The 25,184-nt window shown below is 39.3% G+C and overlaps 1 protein-coding gene across 5 annotated transcripts in view; it reads left to right on the top strand.

Annotated features, from left to right (window-relative positions):
- The first annotated feature begins 3,053 nt into the window (after positions 1-3,053).
- atp11c (ATPase phospholipid transporting 11C) overlaps positions 3,054-25,184 on the top strand; it is a 76,761-nt gene continuing 54,630 nt past the window's right edge. For 3 of the 5 annotated variants that reach the window (XM_056233678.1, XM_056233677.1, XM_056233674.1), the window contains exon 1: positions 3,055-3,599. In XM_056233678.1, the coding sequence (XP_056089653.1) occupies positions 3,573-3,599 (27 nt within the window). In that variant the 5' untranslated portion in view covers positions 3,055-3,572. Of the gene's footprint in view, positions 3,600-25,184 lie in introns of all 5 variants that reach the window. The other 2 variants (XM_056233675.1, XM_056233676.1) reach the window with 1 other exon arrangement.

Below are 25,184 nucleotides of genomic sequence, written 5' to 3'. Positions count from 1 at the left end.
GTAAACTCGTGACTCGTAAGGAGGGTTCCGCTCGCTAAGCGTTTTTGTCACCCGTGACATAATTAGTTACTTTCCACCATTGCTGGTATGCAGCTTCTGATTTCTGGACAGGACCTCAACTGCAGTGGCATATCAAAGTTGAGTTGAGCAGCAATGGTTGAGTTGAGTTGAGTTAACTACGTTGAGTTGCTAGCAGTACTACTAGCCCTGCGCAGGTTTTAGATCGTTGCTGCAGGACAAGCACGTATTGGTCCGGATGGACAACACTGCGACAGTGGCATACATCAACCACCAGGGTGATTTACGCTCACGTCGCATGTTGCAACTCGCTTGTCTTCTCCTCCTCTGGTGTCAGCAGCTGCTCAGGTCGCTCTGCACCATTTAGATTCCGGACGAGCTCAATCATGCAGCCGAAACGCTCTCACGACAGCTCAAGCTCAGGAGAATGGAGACTCCATCCCCTGGTGGTCCAGCTGATCTGGAGTCGATTCAGCGATGCACATAGACCTGTTTGCTTCTCCGGAATCCTCCCATTGCCAGCTTTTTTACTCCCTGACCGAGGGGACCCTTGGCATGGATGTACAGGCACACAGCTGGCCCCGGGATCTACGCAAGTATGCATTTCCCCCAGTGAGCCTGCTTGCACAGGCACTGTGCAAGGTCAGGGAGGAACGAGGAGCAGGTCTTGATGCTTGCGTCATACTGGCCCACCTGGACCTGGTTCTCGGACCTGATGCTCCTTGCGACAACAGCTCCCTGGCGGATTGCCCTAAGGAAATACCTTTTTTCTCAAGGACGGGGCACCATATGGTGCCCGCTTCCAGATCTCTGGAACCTCCATGTGTGGCTTCTGGACAGGACGTGGCAGACTTCAATGGCTTACCACCTGTACATACAGCTCTGTGTAGAGCGCCCTTTGAGCCGCTAGAGTAAGTCGAGCTTAAGATCCTGTCCCTCAAGACAGCGCTCCTGACCGTGCTCACACCCATAGAGAGGGTGGGGGACCTGCAGGCATTTTTGAGACCCTGGCCTGGACATGCCCAAAGTTCCCACCACTTTTTTTCAGAACCAGGTGGTGAACTTGCAAGCACTGCCCCTGGAGGAGGCAGACCCAGCCCTCATGTTGCTGTGTCCCTTTCATGCCCTACGTGGACCACACGCAGAGCCTTAGGAGCTCTTAGCAGCTCTTTGTCTGCTTTGGATGTCAGCAGAAGGGAAAGGCTGTCTCCAAACAAAGTTTGGCCCACTGGATAGTAGAAGACATTGCCTTGGCGCACCAAACTCAAGGCATGCCGTGCCCGTTCGGAGTTTGAGCTTACTCTAAAAGGAGTGCAGCCCCAGCTTTCGAACCCTTGTTTGAGGTTCCTCCAACACCCTTGGCAGTCAGACTTGGCAGAGGAGTCTGACGCCAGGCCCAGTACTTGTGAGCATGCCCCCTTGGTCAGCCCCTGTTTCTCTATGTTTCAAGGCATGTGATTGGCTGTTCACTTTCATTTGCACACGCTCCATGAACTCGGAATCAAAGCCTGAGTTGACAGAGAAAGTTGATGATCAGCGTCATGCTACCAACAAAGCCTGATTGAATTGGTTTGGTTTTGTCAACTTGAAACTAATCCTATAACCCTGAGTTTGTTCAACTATCATGGGCCCTTGTTCAATAGGCCCTTGTTCAATAAAACATTTACTTGCTGCTTTTGATACCGTATTATTAACAATTATAATTGCCTCCTTATGCATTTTAAGTAAATTTCAAAGAAGTATTATTCACTTAGATCTAACTTTATTACCCCACAGAAAAAAATCAGATTACTCGATCGTCAAAATAATCGACTGTTTACTGTGGACTAGTTAAACCATGAATGCACCTGCATTGCATTTTGTGATTTTCAGTCAAATAGAAGACAATTTTTCCAGTCATATATTTCATCATTGAAAATTTCTTTAATATAGTGGTAAAATATTCTCGCATCTCTCATTCTTGTGAACCCAATATTGTGTATTGTCTCGACGAGACTCGTGTATTATCTTGTGTATCGCCACACCCCTAATTTCCCAACAACAAAATTGTGGCCGGTGAGTAGCTAGTAACTTTGGAAAACCACTTGCCATAGTAGCTGGTGAGCAAAAAAGTTTATGTCAAGATAGATAGATAGATAGATAGATAGATAGATAGATAGATAGATAGATTTTAAAATGAGCCTACAAATGTATAACATATCAAAAAACTAATTAAAGTGTGACCACTCTGCATGTGAATTTATTTAGAATTTGGATCAATCTCCTTGTTGGGTAAATATATAACATGCTTGCAATCTAAACATGAACCACGTGGTGGTGCTATAACAAAATATATCAACAAGCTGACAGTGTGAGTAAAAGGGTGAGAGAGGACGTCCGTTATTCAGTACTTTTGGTAAAATGCATTTTATCCCTTCCCATCCCAGAAGCGACACACTGTATTATTAATGGTTCATGTAGTCTATGTATTTGCAATACCACTGACACAGACATAAAATACGTAAGATATATATAGGTGTTTTAAAGCATGTAATAATAAAATAATAAATATGATACAGTGCATCATTACTTTTACTGTGTGCCACATTTGCTAATTTAGTTTATCCAAGAGTCTATACTACAGCATAGGCCTACACCAATCAACGTATAGCCTATTTCAAAATAAATGTTATGGTTTTTATATTATAGCCTATATATATATAATATTACATGTAATTTTTATGACTGTTTTGACTTTGACCTTGATTCTATGCTGGATTTTCCATGCTTTGTCCCAAGATATAGCATACTGTAGGCCTATAGCATATATATAACAAAGAGTATTTCCTTCATAACCTTACTATGACAATGATTAAAGGTCAACATTTACAATTTCCGATTACTACAACCAACGTTAATTTCAACTGAACAAGTTTCTCAAAAGTGAAAAGCTTTTTGAAGATGCAATAAAAAAAGAATCGTCCTTGCCTAAAAACACATTTCCCAGAAAGCTTGCGTCATGACGGCACCAAGGGGCGGGGCTTGTTGTCGTAGCGGCACTTGCGTTAGGAGAGTAAAATGTGTTTGACAGGAATCTGAACGAGAGGAGGGGGCGGCAGCACACGAGTGGAAATCCGCACCTTCAAGAGATCGCCATCACTTTACCCCACCTCGTCAATCAGTCGCGGGCAGTCCGTTAACCGTGGGAAAGCGAATGCGGTGAATAATTTGGAGGCTCAGCAACAGGGCACACAGAGTACAGGATGCCCCTGACTCTATCAACCCCGCGCGCGGGGAGCTCCCGCGACTAGCGCCGCGCAAAGTATCCAAAAGGAGAATGCGAATGGTTAGAGATCACAGGATTCAATTAATATGGAAACGATGTAACTTCACCGCCGCATTGCATATAGCTCGGGGAAACAGGTTAGAAAGTAGTAGATAGCTAAATAGGGCGCATTTTGCCATCATACATGCAAACTTACTCATCATCAAGCTCAACTAGCCTGTAGTTGGCTGCAACAAAAGGAACAGCTGCTCATCAGTGTCTTCAGATACCAAAGAAGACAGAATTAAAGATGTTACGGAGGAGGCTCAACCGATTGGTATGTAACTATGGCATTCCCGTGCCGTGCACTTACATGTTACTTTAAACGCAGCTAACGAAGATGTGATCGAGTCTGTAACCAATAATCAATCTGAGTATGACAACAGGGCGCATGTTAATGAAATATCTGGTGCATAAGTGGAGCGTTTATTTAAAAACCAGGGAGCCACCCTGCTGTAAGCGCTGGTCTGGCTAGCCTCAAAGAGTTTTCAACACCACCAAAGCAGTAATTACTTGAGGTATGCAGTCAACTTCCTGGTAACATGGACCAGCTGTTGCTAAGTGAGTCGTGCCACGCACATTAGCGATTCAAAACATGAGTTTATGGGGTTTAGCAGCCGTAATATATATATATTTTTGTGAAGTTGACGGTTGTTTCAAAGGCTTTTGATTTGGCTAACTAGGGTTAGGACAGTCATCTTACTAGGTTTGAGAGACTGGCGACGCCTCTGCTGTGGTGAAGATAATCGCTTTAGGCAGCGCGTATAAATGTGTCCTGCCAATGTAAAAAAAAAAAAAGTTGAGCTGCATTCCTGATAGTATTAATCAAATAATACTGCCCAGTCTTGCAAGCTAAGCCCTTTGCGTGTTGTACTTGAATCCAATAATTAATTTCCTAATGCCCTTCATTGCTGTCGCAACCTTTTAGATGGGAACTTTATTTGGACACGTGATGCAGTAATTCTGCTCTTACCACATAATTGCAAAGCATCAGGGCAATGCTTGAGGAGCTCTTAAAGTTTAATGCTGGGTTTAAGATTAAGCCTTTTAGTAGCTGGTTTAGGCTGTGGTGGGAGTTCTTGTAGTCAAATTCCTCTCTTTTTGTGCTTTAATTATTGTTGTAATTTAGTCTTACAAATTAATTCACTGTGCACTCCATATCCTTAAAGTCACCATGAAATCAAAACGGACAATTCTTGTTTTTTAATGAAATATTGTAGTATTTATTATAAATTATCTGTGCACATTATTATTTTGATAAAATTCATGTACCCTCGTAATCTTTAATCAAACCAACTTCCCCTCCCTCTTCTTTTTCTATGATGACATGTTTGCTTGCACAAGGGCAGGACAGCCTGTCACTCACATGACATCACAGCAATAGCAGACCACAATGATCCAATCAATTCCCCATGGACAAAATCAAGTCCCACCCTACATTTTTTTCTTATTCGAGAAGGCGTTTCACTCGGTTATACATCACAATAGGGAAGAAAATACTATCAAAAATTCCGTTTCATGTCTACTTTAAAGATACAATATGTAATAATTGTGTATTAAAATATATCCAAATATCACTTGCACAGTGTGATATATTTCCTGCAGTTGTACAATATCCCAAAAGTTCCCAAAGATTTTTAATTTCAGAGAAATTCCAATTTTAAATAATTGTCCGTCCCGGAAAACCTGTTCACTTGTTGCCTGTCAATGATGTAATATCCGCGTTATCCCTGGTTTCCGCTCAAGTACTACCATAGTACAACCATGGCAACAGACGTGGACAACTGCGTTACGTCTGGCACGCTCACGCTGTCGTTTCGTTTAAACATTATGGACCATGGCAAGCAGACTTTGGGAAAAAAGGAGAACTAAAACGAGGCTCAATATCAGCGTGGCGTTTTCGAGATGCCGATAGCTCCACGCCCGTGACAAACTTCGACTTGACAGAGACGCCGCTCTTGCATGTAGGCCTACTTTATTAGACAAGTGAACAAATGTAACGTTACATAAAACTAATCAATGTTATATAGCTCAACATGATGAAATGTTAGAATATGATCTGTATGTTATTCTAATGTTGATCTACCTTACTGCTAGACTAGTCTCATATAGCCAACAAACTAACACATAGAATAAGTTAACAACTTTCAACACACTCAAATGCAGTTTAGTGTGATAGTGTAAGTTAGACCAAGTGAAACAGCGCTGACTTACCTCACGTTTAATTCGTCTAATAAACTGATCTGTGTGAGTAGTAATTCAGCACTTGCGTGTAGTTTGTTAGAATTAAATGTCCTTAATCCTTTATATCCACGAGGCTCGGGGGACTCGCGTGTGGCGCTGCTATCTGTCTCATTAGCAATCGTGCCCTGCTTCATACCACAGTCATGATAAAAACATCAATGTATTCACTCATCCATAAACATTAAATAGATCCATCGGCTTGAAGTTCCATAATTCCGCAGGAAATTTGGCATCATCAACCTACACCTTTGTTATTGTAAGAGGTTAGCGACCCCAAGCGGCGAAAAAAATTACATATGGTATCTTTAAAGGGCCCACCCAAAACTAAAAATGTATTCACTCACCTTCATGTCAGTACAAACCCGTATGACTTTATTTCTTCTGTGGAACACAAATGGATATAGCCTGAGTTGTTATTTCATTATATGAAGATAAAAAAAAAAGAAGCAATTTATTGTAATGTTTTAAATTGTATGAAATGTAAATTCTCAGTTGGGGTAATTTCTGGGTCAGTGTGAACAAATCACATCCTCGCTTACTTAGGCCCTGTTTCCACCAAAGCGTTTTTCCACGCGGCTGGCTTATTTTTCCAATTGTTTTCAATGGGAGCGCCACATTTTTAAAACGCCAGGCGCGTAATGAGGCGCTGATGGTCTACACAGTTTTTTTACCAGTCTTGCACTAGCTCTGCGATGCGCCACGCATCACGTAATCATTTTATAAGGGCCTATCGGTTCAAATCGGGTCTATCGGTTCAAAAAGGTAGGGTATAGGCAAAAAAGTCCATCTCATTTTCTCCTCCAATTTCAAATTCATCTTACATCGTTGTTTTACGTTTTTATTGTATATTTTTTTGTAAATGGCGTTTGAGTTAGTCTTTGCACATTTGCTTTGTAAACACTAGGTCGGTAAAACCTTAATTTCTTTTCGACTGAAGAAAGAAAGACATGAACATCTTGGATGACGTGGGGGGTAAGTAAATTATCAGGAAATTTATTCTAAAGTGAACTAATCCTTTAAGCAACCAGCTACAACGAGCACATTCACATGGATCTTTGGTTGGTACAAATTTTCTTTAGGGTCCCACCACAAGCAATTCAAACATTGTGCATATAAGACAGTATGTCAAATTAAAAATATTCAACATTTTAACCTCTTAAAACCTCATATTATTTTTTTACCCCTCTATCTGATTTTTGATTCAAGCAAACCCAAAACCAGCCTTATTATTCATGGGTCCTTTAAGACCAGTTAGTTAACTAGTTGTTTTTGAAAATTTTGCACATCCCTACTGGTCACTCAGTAACATAGCTCTGGTGGCACTGACGCAAGGTTTTTCTTTTATGATGAGCTGCTTCTTTACTATATATCTCTTTTTATAGTGTAACTCTCCAATAACTTGTTGGTGCCATTAGGCAAAATCGTGCTGCTGGCAGTGGGAGCGCTATAGATACCAGCAGTAATAGACCAATATAATGATAGCATGCTCTGATATTCCCACAGGTTTTGTAATATTACTCAAGTCAGCATATTCTATGGCCCTGCTATAGTGTTTGCTTCAGTATCTTTTTGTATGGCTCATAAATAAGGTTTGTGTGGCAACCATGCCTGTAGTAGACAGTATTGTTATTGCAGTTTTTCAGTAGTTGTCCATGTTATCAGGATGCATTTAATTTACTGGGAATCAAATTTTGCATTAACTGTATAGGTGGGAATCTTCTAACTCTGCTTTCTTGGCAAAGTCATTAAAATAGTGTTAGGAGGGTGGTGTTGCGACCTGTTTTGAGAAAATCCTGTTGGTTGTAGTTCTCTGACAGGAATGCTAAATCTTGGTGCCTTTGATGTTTTCTGTTGTGTCTTGGCTGGTGGTCTGGAGGAAATGTGATAGCATTCAAGTTCGAATCTCGCAGAGATGTGAATACAATATGAACACATTTAGACGATTGCATTGTTCACATGTACTGGTGCATTTTTGGCAGCCTGTTTACTAGGGCTGCACAATAATGGTTAAACTGATAAACGATTATTTTGCTCAAATTATAATTGTGATTAATAATTTCTCAAATCCTGATTTGAATTCTTGCCCTTTCACTTGAGCACAAATCAGGAGAACTCGTACGCAGGGTTTATTTTACCCTATCTGGTTTCCTGATTCATTATATTTAGATACATCAACAACACACTCTTCATTATGAAAACTGGTAAAACCTAAAGCCCCGTTCACACTACAAGCGACAAAGCGACACGATACCATTCATTTCAATGGGGACTTGGGGAGCGGTCGATTTCCGGCGACACGCGCGACAGCGACCGGTGGGGCGTGTCTGGCAACGCGACAAAGTTGAGATCTGTTTAACTTTATGCAAATGCAGAGCGACTTTTGGGAGCGACAACCAATAGGAGTGAAGTCAGTGGAGCGCGTCACTCTTCAGTGCGGAGTCTGACCGAGTCAGTCATTTTAGCAGTCAGAAACCGTCCTATAATTTATGATATATCTCCGTGTATATACAGTGGTATTCACCGTACTGACTCCGTGCCTGAATGGTTTCGGGAACCAAGATAGACCGGTATTTGCCCGTTTGCTGCAGTTAAATAGCCGCGATGGCAAAGAGCACTCACTGTTTCTCGTTCATCTTTAATATTATGCATTTTATGTACTGATTCCATTTATATTTAGACTTTTCCTTCCAAAATATTTGTTTGAATAGGCAAGAAAACGTATTTGTTGTCTAACATATGGTGGGAACGCCCTCCAGCGCAGCCACTGGCGACCTGCAGCGACAAAGTCGCTTGTAGTGTGAACGAGGCTTAAAGAAGCTAAAACGGTGAAATTCCTATTATTAATTTGAGTAATTGCAAATTAAGTTAACTTTTTTCTATTACAACAACAAAAAAGGCTTTGTACTGTAGTACAGAGCTTGCATAAGTGCATTTATTCAGCAACCACAATCGCAAACAATATTAGTATAAATTCATGTTTGAATTTATTACAGTTCGTCACTGAGGTATTTTTCTCGCAGATTTATCCACAGCAAGCAGCCTTGTGAGGGACCACAAACTGGCTGTATTACACTTTTATTGGAGCAGAATATCGCAATGGAGATCGCTAAACTCCAACATACATGTTTGTCTTTGTTTTCAGATCACCAGATTTTGCCAGGTTGGAAAGATGACGTAAAACACCAGGCAGAAAATGTATCTATTTGAATAAAAAAGCTTTAATTGGGAGTTAAACTTGTGAGCTTGAAAGCTTATGGAGGCTTGTTATAGGGCAGCACATAAATACCGGAATGTTCACCATAGGGCTGCACGATATATATTGTTTTAGCATTGATATCGCAACGTGCGCATCTGCGATAGTCTCATCGCAGGATGTGCGATGTCAAGAATGGGTATTGTAGTTGATTCGTATGGACCAGGTCCCACAGTTTCTTGGATTCTAGTCAAGTGATTCTTGGAATAATTGCAAACCATCATAAAGCGAAAGTTTATCATTTGCATGTGATTTAGGTCCTGTCAGTTTAAACATTCAGCTGATTTTAAACCATTCGAGCACAAGAAGATGTGAAAGACAAGTCAATTAGGACTTTGCGGTCTGTTTTCTGCAAACACCTAATTCTTCTCTTCCGTGTCTATTTTAGTTTGACGCAAAATTGTCAAAATTATGTATCCCCATAAATGCAGTCGCTTTATGGCTTACATGAATGTAAACAATTGAAAAAGAAATCGGATGCCTATCATTATATTGGATCCGTGCATTCGATCTTAGTGACAGCAGCCTATATTCCTGCTGCTGTCTGTCATTAACCTTAATTAAACAACACAATACAAAGAGAAAATCACTTTTGTAGCTTTAACAAAGATTAATTATATTTAATTTATATAGTGAAGACTATGCAGTGTTATTTTACATTTGATTATTGAATTTCTATACCTTACTGTTAGACTTACCTGAAAAACATTTGTTTCTTTGTTCTATTGTATTTACCTATGATTGCAATTCGCCTTTGGCTAAGCCACACCCTAGAATGTAGATTGACCAATCACAGCGCAGCCAAGAACGAGCTCTCACAGTGGTCCGACACTTTTTCACAGCGCTCCATTGACTTTAACACAGCAGGCGTCTCATATTTTTGGTCTTGGCAGGCTATTACCGTTGTAGTTTTATCAAAATTTTTAAATATGGTTAAACGTTGTGCCTGGGGCATTTGTAACACAGATATGCGTTTCCCAGAGAGGTTGGAGGGGGGTGTCCGTTTTTTCCCCTTCCCAAACTGAAGTCAAATCCTGATAAGTGTCGTCTAGCACACGCTGTTAATAAATACAACGTTATACTCGCGTAGTCCGTTTGCTTTGTAATAACGATATAGAAGTGAATAGAGACCTACCCAGTTTAGCATGAACAGTGTTGCTCCTTGATATTGTTAGTCCCAGCCTCCGTCTCGATTAGAAGGAAATGCGGTGGTTCATTTTTTGACTGTGACCGGTATGCTTTTACCTCTATTTGGATGCCTTGTTGTTCCTTGCGTTTCACCTGTATGTCATGAATATAGCCTTCGAACGTATATTGCAGCCGCTTTTGCCTAGTTCTATCGGACACTTTATTTGCTGCTTTATAAAAGTTTGATAAAATTTCAGCAGGAGGAGCTGTCACAGCATAAGCCATGTTGATACCAAACCAGAGCCGAGATGAAGTTAAGGGGGGCGGGGCTTAGCCAAAGGTTAAATTGTTTATTATTTTCTTTGCAGATTCTCTCCCCTACAATACCACCCCAATCATTCTAGAATTAATAATTCTTTCCAAATAGAGCTATTCAAGTCATCTGGTGAAACTGTTTTCATATCACAATATATATTGCAGAAAAACAAAATATCGAAATGTCATTTTTTTTTTCAGTATCAAGCAGCCCTAGTTCACCAGATGACTTGAGTTGCTATATTTGGAAGAGTTATTCTAGAATGAGTGCATGGGGTGATTTTGTATAAATTTGATGTTCACATTTGCATTCAGTCTTTACAAGAACTAACACAAACTTTTTCGGTAACCATAAAGTTCTCCACTATCCCACTTTTTTGACCAATTTAGTGTAAAATAATAATAATTGTGATTTTTATTCTAAACACTAAACAAAATAAATATAATATTGTAACTGTTGTACTGTAGGCTATAATAAATCAAGTATTTATTGAAAATAGAGGGAAACATCTTGGAATGCTGCTTGCTGGAATCTCATGAAAATATTCGCAGAAGCTGCTTTTCATTTTTATAAAAAAAAAAGCCTTTGGCAGTCAAATTCTTGGATTTTCCCCCCCAAATTTTTATATTTAATAAAAATAATTTAATCTTATATTCTGCAATATTGTGAAATTGTAAAATTACAATACTAATATTTACGTCTTAATTTCTTCTTTTTCAAATGTTAAGCCATCAAGCTTTTATTTTGATGGGTTGCCGGCAAATGTATGCTCTGCCGGTTTCAGAGTAAAACTCTGCACTTTGCATTCATGCAGTTCGTGGTTCACTGAAGCGCTGTATCATGGGCTGCATGTGTGTCGATTAGGAGTGCTATTCTGGAGCTGATAGCGCATGTACTGTATCTATTTAAAGAAATCACAATCTGCCTGATCACACTAAGCCATATCGCGATATCAATTTTATTTCGCTATATTGTGCAGCACTAGCTTGATACCAATGCAAGATAGCAGAAATGACAATGAACAAACAGAGTTTATTTGTTTCAGTTAGACTTAAGAGTTGCTGTTGACACATCTACTGTGCGTCAGGCCCTGTCTGACCGGATGTCTTTATGTTGTCCTGTCACTCTCTCGGACCATTTGCTCAGGTCCTTCCTCTTCAGTAGTTAAAGGTGAAGTCAGAGAGCTTCCTTTGGTGCATATGATGCTCTCTTAGGAAAGACTTTGCCTCTTTGAAGCAAACCCCTGAGGAGATCTGAAGATGGAGCTGTGCGGATGTTATTAACCGTGGCTTACCCAAAGAACACTGCAAATGTTTGATGTGCTGAAGGTCCATTTTCTCTTCTCTCTGTAGTTTTTCACCATTTGCAGTCATTTAACCATTTTTTAAATATTGTGAAACATCTGTGAGATGTTTTTGTCTTCTCTTTATACTATCTTTTTCATTTTATTGGGCTTTTTTATTAGGGCTGGGGGAAAAAAAATCGATTTTTCGCCTAATCGTTTTTAAAAAGGTGGTCGATTCAAAATCGATTCTCAATGGCCACGAATCGATTTTTTCCATATTCAGGGCTCGCAGTGCTGCGTCTTGTGTCAAGGCACAAGGCAAGCGTCAAGCGCTGCAGGCGTCGATACACACTCGTGTTTAGGAGTCGGGAAATGACGGAATATTCACTTGCACAATCGGGCCAGCATTGCATCGTAACTAACGTTTATCATTTTCACGTCTTTTTAAGTTTTACCAGTTTAAACATTCAAGCATTTTAAACTATTCAGTGCTCGCGCGCTCTCAGAGATGTTTTCACTGCGTGCACATACAGTAAAGCCTAAATCCGCCTCACAAACAGCTCGCCAGTAACACAAGTTCTTTTTCGTGGATTATATCACTTTATCAGTTAAAAACACGCAAAATTATGTCAAAACTCTGGTCTTAGTGAGTAACCTCGTAAAGACAGTCGGTTATGTCTTAAATAAGCATAAAACGCGTCTGACAGACAGTATAATGAAACAGTAATGGATCCGTGCACTAGCTCTTAAAGTGAACGCAGCCAAATGTGTCTGTCATTCATTTTGTTGTCAAAACAACATAATATAGCATTAATTGTAAGGAATCAGAATTAACAGCCTATGCATTTAATTCAGTCAGGACTAAAAGACTATCCAGTGTTATTTTACATTGGATTACTTTATTCAGTTTCTGTAGTATTTCTGACCTACCCAAAAACTTTTCTTTTTATGTGTCTTTATTCTATTGTATTTATTTGTGCTACTTTTTTCAATTTAATTCAAATATTGAAATCAAGCTTCCATGTGTTGCATAAACTCTTAACAAAAAATTACCCCATTGTAAAAACAAACATTTAGGTGAGATCAATGTAAAAAAAAAAATGTCTAAAAAATGATAACTGATATTTATTTATTTATCTATCTATCTATCTATCTTAAACATAAAATAACCTATCGTGTTTGATCAAAGGCATGCGACTGTTCTGACTTGTCCAATTTTCAGCATCAATTTGGCATCTTGCATCAAAATCCTGTCTATTCATTGTATGCATTTAGTGTATAGTGTAAATAAAAAGGGTTTTATATACAGGTTTGTGGCTCTTAATTTCTTTGTATTAATTAACCACTTGTAAACGTATGTCCACTGTTCTTTTTTATAAATATAGGATTTGTATTACATCTATATTTATTATAGTTGAATCGAGAATCGAATCAGGAATCGAAAAGAGAATCGAAATCGAATCGAGAATCGAAATCGAAAATCGAATCGAGAATCGAATCGAATTGAGACCTTGCGAATCGAAATCGAATCGAATTTGAACATCTGAATCGATACCCAGCCCTATTTTTTATTCTGCTACGGAAATGCAGGGGCAACAGGAAACAACATGAAAAGTTTGTGTGGGAGAATGTGAGCTACAGGGAAATAACCTGAACCTGGATTTAAACTCTGGTGACTTGTACTTTCAATTGGCTACATGTTTTTTCCAGTTATCCTTTTTTGTAAAATTGTTTTCTTCTAGATTAAAGTTGTGATGAAATGGAAGTAGCAACAGATATTTTCTATCGGTATGTGAAGTACATACAAGTGAAATGGATTATTGAAACAGAAAAAAAATCAGTGGAGAGGTTTAAGCAAACAAAATTACTTGAGAATTTGTTGTCATTGGAAGATCAATTTATGAGGATTTGGTAACACTTTAGTTTTGGGTCAAATTCCCACTAGGGATCGACCGATATGGATTTTTTTAGTGCCGATACTGATACCGATTTTTTTCCCCATCAGCCTTAGCCGATGACCGATACGGGCTGCCGATTTTCTTGAGCCGATATTTGGAGCCGATACATTTTGCTCCCTCAATTTACATCATAAAAATGACATGATGTTAACATGGTACAGGTCTCAATTTAATAAAAGTAACATTTATTTAACTTAAAAAAACAATATTTAACAAATAGTAAAAACATGTGAGGTAGAACAAGAACAAGTAGATAAACAATATTTAACCAATATTAAAAACATGAGGTAGAACAAAAAAAAGTTCAGTGCTGAAAATAAATATTTAAGAATAAATAAAATAATTACACTATTGCACACAGTAGCAACCAGCATAATAAAGTGCACAGTGCACACTGTACTTCAATTTAAAAGTAACAAACTATTTTACTGCCATGGTTTAAATTTTTCTACATAAAATAAAATGAGCATGTCTAGTCTTCTAATATCACTGCGATGGCGAGGGAGACACACCACACGCGTCCAAACCTCAGCCAGGTGGTCGCTGAATAAATCTCCCACAAAAAGCACGGAACAACGTTGTAACGGCTACCGTACGCATACTAGGGCTGTCAAAATTGCTCAAATGGCGTTTGCATATTCCCTCTAAAAAAAACATATTTGAACATATCGTCGTGCATTTGGTCAATGACGCGCATTACGTCAATAACAGGACAAATTAATACAAAGAGACATAACTACTAGTATTAAGTAGCTTAATTGAGTTTAAACATATTTGACAACGTATTACTAAAAAAAAAAAAAAAAAAACAAAAAAAAAAAAAAACGAGTAAATCAGCTAATGGCCAAGACCGCAGAGCTCACTCTGGTTCGCCCGGACTCGCAGGTGCACTCTCTCTCTCTCTCTCTCTCTCTCTCTCTCTCTCTCTCTCTCTCTCTCTCTCTCTCTCTCTCTCTCTCTCTCTCTCTCTCTCTCTCTCGCGCACTCACCCTCTCCGCGCATACCGGTTTAAATGAACAACAACAAACAAATGTTGAGTGCTGATCAAGAGTTTTGTGCAAGCAATTTAAGGTTGCGAATTTAAGGTCCCAAATATAGCAGGCTTCATTCAGTGATTGAAACAAATACATTAATTGAAGTTTCACAGTACATAGAACCGACACTGAGCGCTCCGAGCGAGCTGTGCTGTGGTAACGTTGGTCTGCTACCGCGGGCGTGTTTTTCCACAGTCGAATATTAATTTTCACCTTCAAAATTCAGTTTTTTAAAAACTATTCGAATATATATTCGTATTTAGAATATTCATTGACAGCCCTAATGCATACTGAACGGATAGCCTACACCTTAGCTATTTGCAGCTCCCTATACAATGGCAAGCAAGCAGTTTTATAGACGAGGCATTCGCGTTTTCCATTTGGAGTGGACCCACAAACTTGCTTAGCTATATAGTTGCAACCACATAACAGTTATAGAGCAACGTGTTTCCATTTTCAAAGTGTTTGACAATATTTCAGCAGTCAAACAGTTAAAAGATGCTTTGAAAGTTTAAAAGTTACCGTTATCTTGAAGCGCAGGTTGCACTCTGCTAGTGGGGGAGGGACAGTGCAGAGCTGCCTGTGGACGCCTGTCTATAAATAATGCCGGGAAAAAACTATCGGCGAACGCAGCAGCCGCGTATCGGCCGATTCCGATACACATAAAAACCGCAAAGATCACTAATTCCCACTATTAACTAGTTGCTTATTAGTAGGTATGCATGCACCGATGCCAGTATGTATTGGACCCGATACTGCGCTTGTGTACTTTCACTCATTAAACTCCGATACCAACAACTGATACTATGCAGAATGTACAGTACAGTCCTTGTGACAAAGAAACACCGACAACAGAGCAAACAGAGAGCAGAATGGATATATCAGAGAAGGATGTCTATGAAGGAAATGTATCAAATTAATAGAATGTTAAACAAATATTTACGCCTATATAGCTGCTATGTTCGAGCTGATAAGCAAAACGTGGAATGGATTGAGCGTGCAGTGGCACATCCCTTTTTCACACACATCGCTGGAAAGTTTGCACTGTAGTTCAGTCGGATATGGCAATAGCAAAGAGAGTAAAATGAGGAGCATATTACTAACGTTAACTGACGCTAAAGAGAGAGGAGGAGAGAGCGCACTTCTGTTGCATGCACTTGATTGCTGATGGTTCACTCAGCAGCGTGTCATTTGAATTAAAACGAAATCATATGTGCAAGTAAAAACATGAACTGTTACGTGATTAATGTATAACAAGTGGTTCCCTATATTACAAGGAGGCGGTACAGTAATCGCATAACGTTTTCAAGAAGTTTTCTGTGCGCGAACATCCAAAGTGCGCGTCCAGAAACCTGCTTCTCAGACAGCACACTAATATCCTATTAAATCTAGTTCTCTTTCATGTCTTCTTGTGCTTGAACGGACAAATTTACACAAAATTATGTCAAATGTGTCCTTTTGAAACATAATCGGTTATGTCTTCAGTGAACATAAAAAGTTCACAGAACAGAAAACGCGTGTGTAACAGTATGTTGGATACGTGCAGCTCTTAAAGTAACAGCAGCCTAATAAACCTACTGCTGTCTTTGTCCTCAATGTTGATCTAACAACAAAAGACAAGTGATACTATGCATGGATGAATTGTTTTTTTAATAAAATATATTACACACATTCACAAAAATGAATTTTCGTTTCATTTCACTTAAAAACCAACCAGTTTTTCTGTGGCACAAGTCCCACAGAATTCTGGGGTACTAAAAGCTTGCGTGTACATCATGCGCACAATGTGCTGTCTAGATTTTTTTTACTCTGTATAAAGCCAGGGAATGTAGAGTACCTTCAAATTTAGGGACGTCACATCACTATAAGGAACTGCTGAGTTAATTTGCATGAATTTGTATGGTATTGTTTTCAATATTGCTGAGATTTTTAACCCAGCAAGAGCTTTCAGTTTGCCTTGTGATTGGCTGTCTTGTCTGAGTAGCCGGGCATATTGTCACGCAAGGACTGCTCAGCCCTGCTCTACTTCTCTGCCTCCACTGTGGTGTGTCCTAGCTGCTAATCAGTCGTGCCGTCTGGCTGTGTCTACAAAGGATGTTTTCTGGGTGGTGCAGGAGCGCATCATAAACACAAGTCGCCAGCCTCAGGGAACCTGGTGTGCAGGTTTGTTGGAAAGCAGTTGCTGTCAGGCGGCTCACCCAACACTCGTGCATGCGTGTGCATACGCTCTGTGAGGCAATGCGGCTCTGTGTGTGAAGTGTCAAATGCCCATCTTGACGAAGTGTTACCGTAATCCCAGTTGATTGTGTACGCATGTGTAACAGTATATTGGATAAGTGCGTCAGGTGTTAGTGACAACAGCCTAATAAACCTGATGCTGTCGGTGTCATTAATGTTAAGATTCAAAGAACAAAAGAAAGTCATTGATCTTGACTGAATTACTTTTGTAACCTTAAGGATTAATCTATATTTTATTTATAAAAAGAAAACTATGCAGTGTTATTTTACACACTGCATAGTATGTATTTATTTTATTACTGACTGTTTACTTGTCTTTAATAATGTTTGAATTTGATATTAGTTAGTCTAGTTGTTTTTTTCTGTGGTATTTTGCACCTTGTGTAAGTGTTCTTTAGGCTGCTGATTTTTGCACCTTGTGTAAGTGTTCTTTAGTCTGCTGATTTTTGCACCTTGTGTAAGTGTTCTTTAGTCTGCTGATTTTTGCACCTTGTGTAAGTGTTCTTTAGGCTGCTGATTTTTGCACCTTGTGTAAGTGTTCTTTAGGCTGCTGATTTTTGCACCTTGTGTAAGTGTTCTTTAGTCTGCTGATTTTTGCACCTTGTGTAAGTGTTCTTTAGGCTGCTGATTTTTGTTCATAGTACTCAGCTGCAAAAATTTTTTTTTTTGCTAAAATACACAGAATAAATTAGCCTGACGTCGTCATACTCAGATTCTAGTCAGAATGTGAGTCTGATACTGCTCCATTGGGCTGTGATTATGGGGCGCGTTTCAACCGAACCAGGAAAAAAAAATGCCTCCGCACTCAATTGGATAGACCGAATCCCATAGGAAGGACAGCAAAAACATCTTTCCGATCGCCAAATGCCTTGATTGCGGTTCTCTGTTCCTCTTAAAATCTCAATTCTCCGGCGGCAGCCACCTTTGTTGTAAACGAATTGACCTTTCGCCGGCCCCTCCCCCAAAACGGCCATTGTCCAAGGTTCGTGACCAGGTCCGTCAAACATTGACTCCAAGCAATATGTGCTGCGTCCCAATTCGCATACTATCCGTCTTAAATAGTATTCGAAAATATAATTAGTACGTCCCAAATCGTCAGTGGTGGAGGAAGTACTGAATCTCAGTACTTAAGTAAAAGTACAAATAACCAGAGAGATATTTACTTTAGTAAAAGTAGAAGTACCATAATGACAACCCTACTTAAGTAAAAAGTACCTGATTTTAAATGTACTTTAAGTATTAAAAGTAAAAGTACTTCCATAACAATTTATTATCTTAATGTCTATATTCTAATGATTAATAAAACAGTTAATTCTAACTCATTCAACCTAATACTCATATAAAGATGTTCAATATGATGGAAAAGCAGTTATATTTTAAGTTTTTGTCACCATTTCTGAACAAGCTTGCAATTAGGCAATATACACATCAAGCTTACTATATACCCTTATATACGGTATATATATATATATAAACACACATATTATGTTTAAACGCCGCATATGAAGGCGTTTGGCTGTAAACACGATTCATTTATGGCGTAATTCTGAACCTCTTGGCTTGCCATACTAATCCTAACCAAACGTATAATACACACGCTCCCCACTTCACTACTAAACCTACCAATGCGTTTCCTATGCATGTAAAAACTAATTTTTGCATATAAATTGCACGATAAACACACTGCGTGCTATAGAGACGCATTTAGTGTGACCGGGTTGATATATCTATGGCAACCAAACTTCACTGGTGAGACAGAAACGTGCGATGAACGGACGGTCAGGATGACGTTTTGGCAGAGGGGAAAACTGATCAGAAAATGTAACGAAAATGTAACAGAACGTTGTAGAAATGTAGTGGAGTAGAAAGTATAATACTTGCTGCAAAATGTAACGAAGTAAAAGTAAAAAGTATGCACTATTGATTCTACTTAAGTAAAGTACAGATACGTGAAAAATGTACTTAAGTAAAGTAACGAAGTATTTGTACTTCGTTACATTCCACCACTGCAAATCGTAGTATGTTGAAATGAGTGTCCCAAAGAGACCCGGATGGGCTACTTATTATATCCGGTAGAGGTGGGCAGATCGATACTAATATCGATACCAACGTTGGTATCAACGTTGGTATTGGTATTGATCGATATATATACCAACGTTGGTATCGGTATTGATCGATACCAACGTGAAAATATCGATACTTATGTTAAGTTTCAGTTTCTCTCGTTTTGCGACCTGACCGTGTTTGTCAAAATGCTGCTGCTGTCACAGAGCAAGCTCTCTGTAATCCTCCTCCCAAGAGTGCTCTGCTCTCCTCCCCCTCTCCTGTGTTGTACCGTCACGTGACTCACCACTAGCGCGCTACTCAGGACTAACCCCACCCCTACCACCAGCAGTCAGTCAGGCGCGCGGTGAAGTAAAACTTTGTGACTTTGTTTATTTAAGAAAAAAATCCTGAAAAGAAGTGCACTAAAGAGGAGAAACGTCATTTTATTCTCATTATATCTTACAAAGAGAATTTGTTTTACATTTTTTATAATATTTGTTGTGAAGTAAAACTTTGTGACTTTGTTTAAGTAAAAAATCCTGAAAAGAAGTGCACTAAAGAGGAGAAACATTTTTTGTTAACATGCTACTTGAAAAGAGAATTTGTTTTTACATTTTTTATATTTGTGAAGTAATAATTTTGTAACTTTGTTTATTTAAATAAAACAGAAGTAACCAAAAGTTGTTTCTGAACAAAAGCTTTTGTAGTACTGATTTTAACTGATTAATAACCCAAAATGCAAATCACAAAAACAAATTAAAAGTCATGAAAATTCATTTAGATTTAGGTTGAAGACGCATCCACCTTAATTATTAAAAAGTATCGGTATCGGTGATACTGGCCCTGTATTTACTTGGTATCGGATCAATACCAAATCTAGCGGTATCGCACACCTCTAATATCCGGTCAGAATCCGAAGTGCATTTTGTTGCACACTCTAACGGTTGATATTGCCCACAACCCATTGCGTGTTGGACGAGGATTCGGTTAGAACTACAAACACGAGTGAAAGGTGTTCAAAAACTACAGACATGGAGGACGCGCGAGTCCGACGGTTATGTAGGTTTAGATAAAGGGGTTTGAGTCATTAATTATCAGTATCTAACCTGACGAAAATGTATTTATTCAATGTTGTCCACATTATATTGCATCTGCAGCATTGTGAACTTTTGCAAAGATACGTTTAGCCATTAACATTTAATTTTAAATGCATTATAATATTCAAATTCCAAACACATGAGGAGAGTCTCGGCATGAAAGACCCATGACTGGCAGATGAACGTGCTACAACATTTCTCTCCGAAATGGTAAGAAGTTATATTAGATTGAATGAAGGATTTTAACTGTGACGAGATGATTGACAGGGCAGTTTACCGTGACAGGATGCACGCGACAGATCTGTCAGTTAAAGATGACGAAGTAATATGTCCCAAAGCTTGCCTACTCTTTTGCTACACACTCAAAAGTATGTACTTTTTCTTCACAAAAAGAGTACATACTTTTAGGGCGTAGTATAAGTAGGCGAATTGGGACGCAGCAATGGTGAAGCGGTGCGCCCACAGCGTTTGTAAATCGGACACTAGGTACCCCGAGAGATTGTCTGGAGGAGTTGTGTTCTTTCCGTTTCCAAAGCCGAAAACACAACGTGAGCGGTGCCTACAATGGATAAAACAGTGTGGACGGCCCCACTCCCAGTTACATGTGTCAAACATGGTTAACTCGCGTGCAGCGTGCGTGAGACTGAGACACTGAGATTAGTCAAAGAAACATGGAGAAAGCAGATCAAGAGGATCCACAAAGGAATTACATTTTCTAAAGGGTTGTTGTTAACATGATATTCTCGGGGGAAAATGAGCAGCAGTCAACTAGCAGTGCAGCACCCGTAGCTAACTTACAGTTTAGAGGAGTGCACGCTCGCAACGGGGAAAGCATGAAGCTTACTTGACAACATCAGTTCATATATCAATATCGTAACGAATAGAAAGAACCTTAAATAATGTATGGTTATCTGCATCTTTCCGTCACTTATGTATAGTTACTTTTTAAACACGAAAATTGCATTCAGCATGACACGCAAGCAGTTGCCGTGGTAATGAACAACCTGCTTGTTAAAGCGAATGTATAATCCTTTATCTGAGGCAAAATTACTAAATATGCAGCGCGAGTTATATATTTCTAACTCCAACAATTAGCCACTGAACCAGTTTATAAAATCTTCTTCAAGTCTGTGCTGGTTGCATTTGAGGTACAGGTCATGGGGTTTCTCAGATTTCGCTTGAGACCGGTAAGCATTAGCCTCGATAGTAAGTTAGTCGTGTCTCCTTCATTGCGTATTTTTATATTTTGAATATATCCCTCCACTGTATACTGTAACCCCTTTTGCCTCGATCTGGAGGATATCGCTGAGGTATTGCTCCAAAAAAGGTCACTGACACGCACGGGTATACCTCTTCCCGTCATGGCAATCTGTCGCGCTGGTCGTGTTTGACCATTTGTTTGATGGGTGTAGTAACAATAACTAGGGGGCGTGGCTTTTGCGAAGCAATTTGACAATTTGATTGGTCCGAACAGCTTTGGTTCGGGCATACTTGCTTCTCAACGGATCAAGTCCAGACCGAACTTCCCATCCTCAAATGTTGTGGGCGGGGCTAAGTTCAGCTGGCATCCAGGCTAAGAATAAATACCTAATTGGAATCTAAACTGGGAATCGATAAGAAGAATTGAAATCGCTAAAATCCAGACAATACCCACCCAACCCTGTTATAATGCCGCTGTAAGTTATACGGATATTAATCAAACAACCATAAGAAAATGCTATATCACTGCTCTTATAGATGACTTTAGTATCTTTAATAGAGAATGACCGATATTGATTTTTTTAAAACCGATAACGATACCACTTATTTGCATGTTTATGTGCCCGATTAATTTTTTTGGTTTATTTCGGTTTTGACATTTAGAACAACCCTCTACAATGCGAGAAAATCACTCGCATATGGGGTTAAATTTTCATTTTAGGCGACTAAATAATGTTTAGCCATTGGCTAATAAATTGTTAGATTTCACTTGCCAGCGTTTAAGGTTGTTTAGCACTGTTTAGTACAGATATATTTACACTCGCCTTCGCTCATCTTGAACACTCTGACTAAGCTCTTGAGACTTTCACTATTGCAATTCAACTCAGTGGATACACACTTTGTGCAGCGTATTAAACTGTAGTGTGAAGGCACTTGACTCAGAGAGAGTCTTACATACCTCTTAGAATTGACGTGGTATATGTAAATGATATTTTTTGTTGTTCATTTGGAATTATTTAACCTTTAAGAACAAGCAGAAGTCACTGCCGGTTTCTTCGGTAGTGAGGGGAACTAATGTGCAGGTGCTCACCTATTACCGTCCCTGTTTTGATTTCAGCAAATCAGTTCTAGCAAACACGGACAACGTTATTAATATTCATTAACCCAGCAGCTTATCAGACCTTAGCGTGTTTTATATTGTTTTTAGTAGTAGAATTAGTAGTAGTATTATTATCTTATCAGTTAATTCTTAATTTTTTTTTTACAGAAACACTGAATGACCAACGTCTCAAGCATCACCAGCCCTAAGTTCTGTTAAAATGACAAATATGCATTTTCCTTCATACATGGTTACCATGTTTTAGTTCCAATTAGTTCTTAAAAAAGCTTGAATGTTAAGTGTATTTGTTTTCCTTTCAGATCATATCACATATGAATGTATCTTAATGTAAAAAAGGATAAGCTGATTTATATATATGTCTGTCGAGTATACTAAAAAAATTACTAGCCAATGGCGATTCTATTGCCAAGGTGTGCGGTACAGCACTGAACTGAACAAACTGTTTTATTTAACACTTCAAATACTGTAATTACTGCAATTTCACTCCCTCCTTGCATACAAAACAAGTTATACACTTCTACATCAAATAGAGTCTGAACTCTGACAGAGTGCAAAAAATTAAAAATATAGTGCACTGTCACTAAAGTGTCTTTAAAATAAAATATTTGATCAGGTAAACAAACGGGTAATGAATATAAACAAACAATTATTTGTGTTTTTATGCTCATGCTTTGACAAAACAGTTCACAGTCTGTTTTTAAACCGATCAGATAAGCTGTTCTTTGTGCTAGAGTAGTGACCATGTACCTTCACCAACTCAGAAAGCCTGTAGTATTACGGGCCGAAGACCTGGCTGGCTCCTGTTGTTCTGAAGCCACTTAATCGCAGATCTCAGATCACCCATCTGACCATCACAAACAGCCCCTTATCATCACTGTCCATGTGTTGCAAGGGTAGTTAAACTGATGATAACCATGTTGATGGTGTGACGGGCTTTTTGGGGTAAGTGGCAGAGGGTGAGGGGCCCACATTGACCTGATTTATTGGCCTTGTTTCATCAGGAGAGCCACATATTGATTAGAGTCTTGCTCCGTTTTGCTGCCATTTGTCTTGTCCCTCACGAACTGGCTGGCAGACAGAAATGCTTATGCTGACTACTACTCTCTCTCTCTCTCTCTCTCTCTCTCTCTCTCTCTCTCTCTCTCTCTCTCTCTCTCTCTCTCTCTCTCTCTCTCTCTCTCTCTCTCTCTCTCTCTCTCTCTCTCTCTCTCTCTCTCTCTCTCTCTCTCTCTCTCTCTCTCTCTCTCTCTCTCTCTCTCTCTCTCATTGCACTTCGGCACCCCATAATGAAAACGCAGCCAGCCGCACAAGGCTGAACTGCACATCCCATCAGAGTCAGGATGGGTGAGAGAAAACAGTGTAGAAAGCAGACAAGGCAATGCAAGTGCATGTGCAGATCTACCTGTTGTATCCCTCCGTTACCTTCAATGTATAATAGACAGGCTTTCAGAGAGCGTTGGAGATCAAGGAGCATCCGGGTCTATCTCTAAAAGCAAGGCTGAATTCTCAGTTTGTCATTTTAAATAATTTACGTGCTTCGTTTTTAAAATTCTCCTCACAGCGTTCCTCCCTTTCCAGATGTATATCGTCACCAGGCTTGTGGACTTGAAATGCATTCCTGTCATGATATATTTATAAAGCCTCATCCTGAGATTCCCTGTGTTGTCCCCTAGCTACCAGCAATACCACAAGAGCTCTCACGCCATACTGTGAAGAGAATGATGAAAAGTGTGAGTGTGTGAAAGGGAAACAGAAAATGTGAGTTAGTGTTTCTTGGTACTTCTGCTTCTACAGGCAGAAAAGAGACACTTTCCACTTACACCAGCAAAAGCAAAAGGACCCATTACCCGGCTCTGATGCACACCCGCGCACACAGAGTTCCTGGTTAAATAACTGGCTCCAATGAGAACCGGATGAGCCCACACCGGAGCTTTCCCATCAGTCCGCTGCAGGGAGAGAAATGAATCTTTACTCAGCTCACCGGTGCCTGTGAGCAGAGTCGTGGCCCTGCAGCTCAAACCACTTGCCGCCTCAGCAACCTGGATGCTCCGTAGCGCACATTAGTTTCCTTTTGCTGTTACACTTTTCTGACAGAGCTATATTTTTCTCAGTCCCTTCAAACAGAATTTGCTGTAATTAATTGAATGGCACTTACAGTCCATGATGCTCAATGTATAGAAAAAGATAATGGCATCAGATCCACAAGAGCTGAGATGCAGATTTTTTTTGCATGTCAGCATTTAGATGCAAATATCCGATGTTGAACGGTAGCTAGAACGACTCCCTCTTTTCCATCACTCCTTCCTCTGTCCCTCCCCCTCTTTTTCTCTCTCTGGGATGAAAGCCACATTGCAGTCAAACTGATTAGTTTATCCAAAGATGCACCGTGCAAAGATGCAGACATGATAGTACCTAAATTAACACCATGGTGCTAATGTTCCTCCAACATTTCTTATATCTTCTCTTGCACTATAGACTTTAAAGTAGCCTAGTCATTTTGTAGTGCATTTAAATATATTTAATGATTTTCTTTTAGATGTAGGAATTCAAAATGTTATCTTTCTTGAGACACTTTCCTGAAAGCATTCTAGACTTCATTTTCCCCAAACAGTGATAATTCTTACTTTTTTTTTGTTTTGTCAATTAACCTGATCTATTGAAGTGATTCTTTCGGATTAATCCGGAATTCCGGTTATTTCAGCCTAAAATCATGACCCACGTGAATCTTGCAGATCAGTAATAAAAATAAAATCGGGGGTGTTTGGAAGTTTTGGGAAAGTCATTGTAATTTGTTTCAAAATATTTATATAATAGAATGTTTAAGTGATAATATTTGTTAAACAAACTACAATACTTAACGTTCATTCGATCCATCCGACTACGGCATTTCCATCAGATTTCGTTGTGCAGCGTTGAGCATTTTAACCAATAGCACACGTTTCC

This window comes from Rhinichthys klamathensis, unplaced genomic scaffold (assembly GCF_029890125.1).
Source record: "Rhinichthys klamathensis goyatoka isolate OS25496 unplaced genomic scaffold, OSU_Roscu_1.1 h1tg000375l_1, whole genome shotgun sequence".
NCBI lineage: Eukaryota > Metazoa > Chordata > Actinopteri > Cypriniformes > Leuciscidae > Rhinichthys > Rhinichthys klamathensis.
The sequence above is the reverse complement of the archived record's forward strand: the minus strand, read 5'-3'. Positions and strand labels throughout refer to the sequence as shown.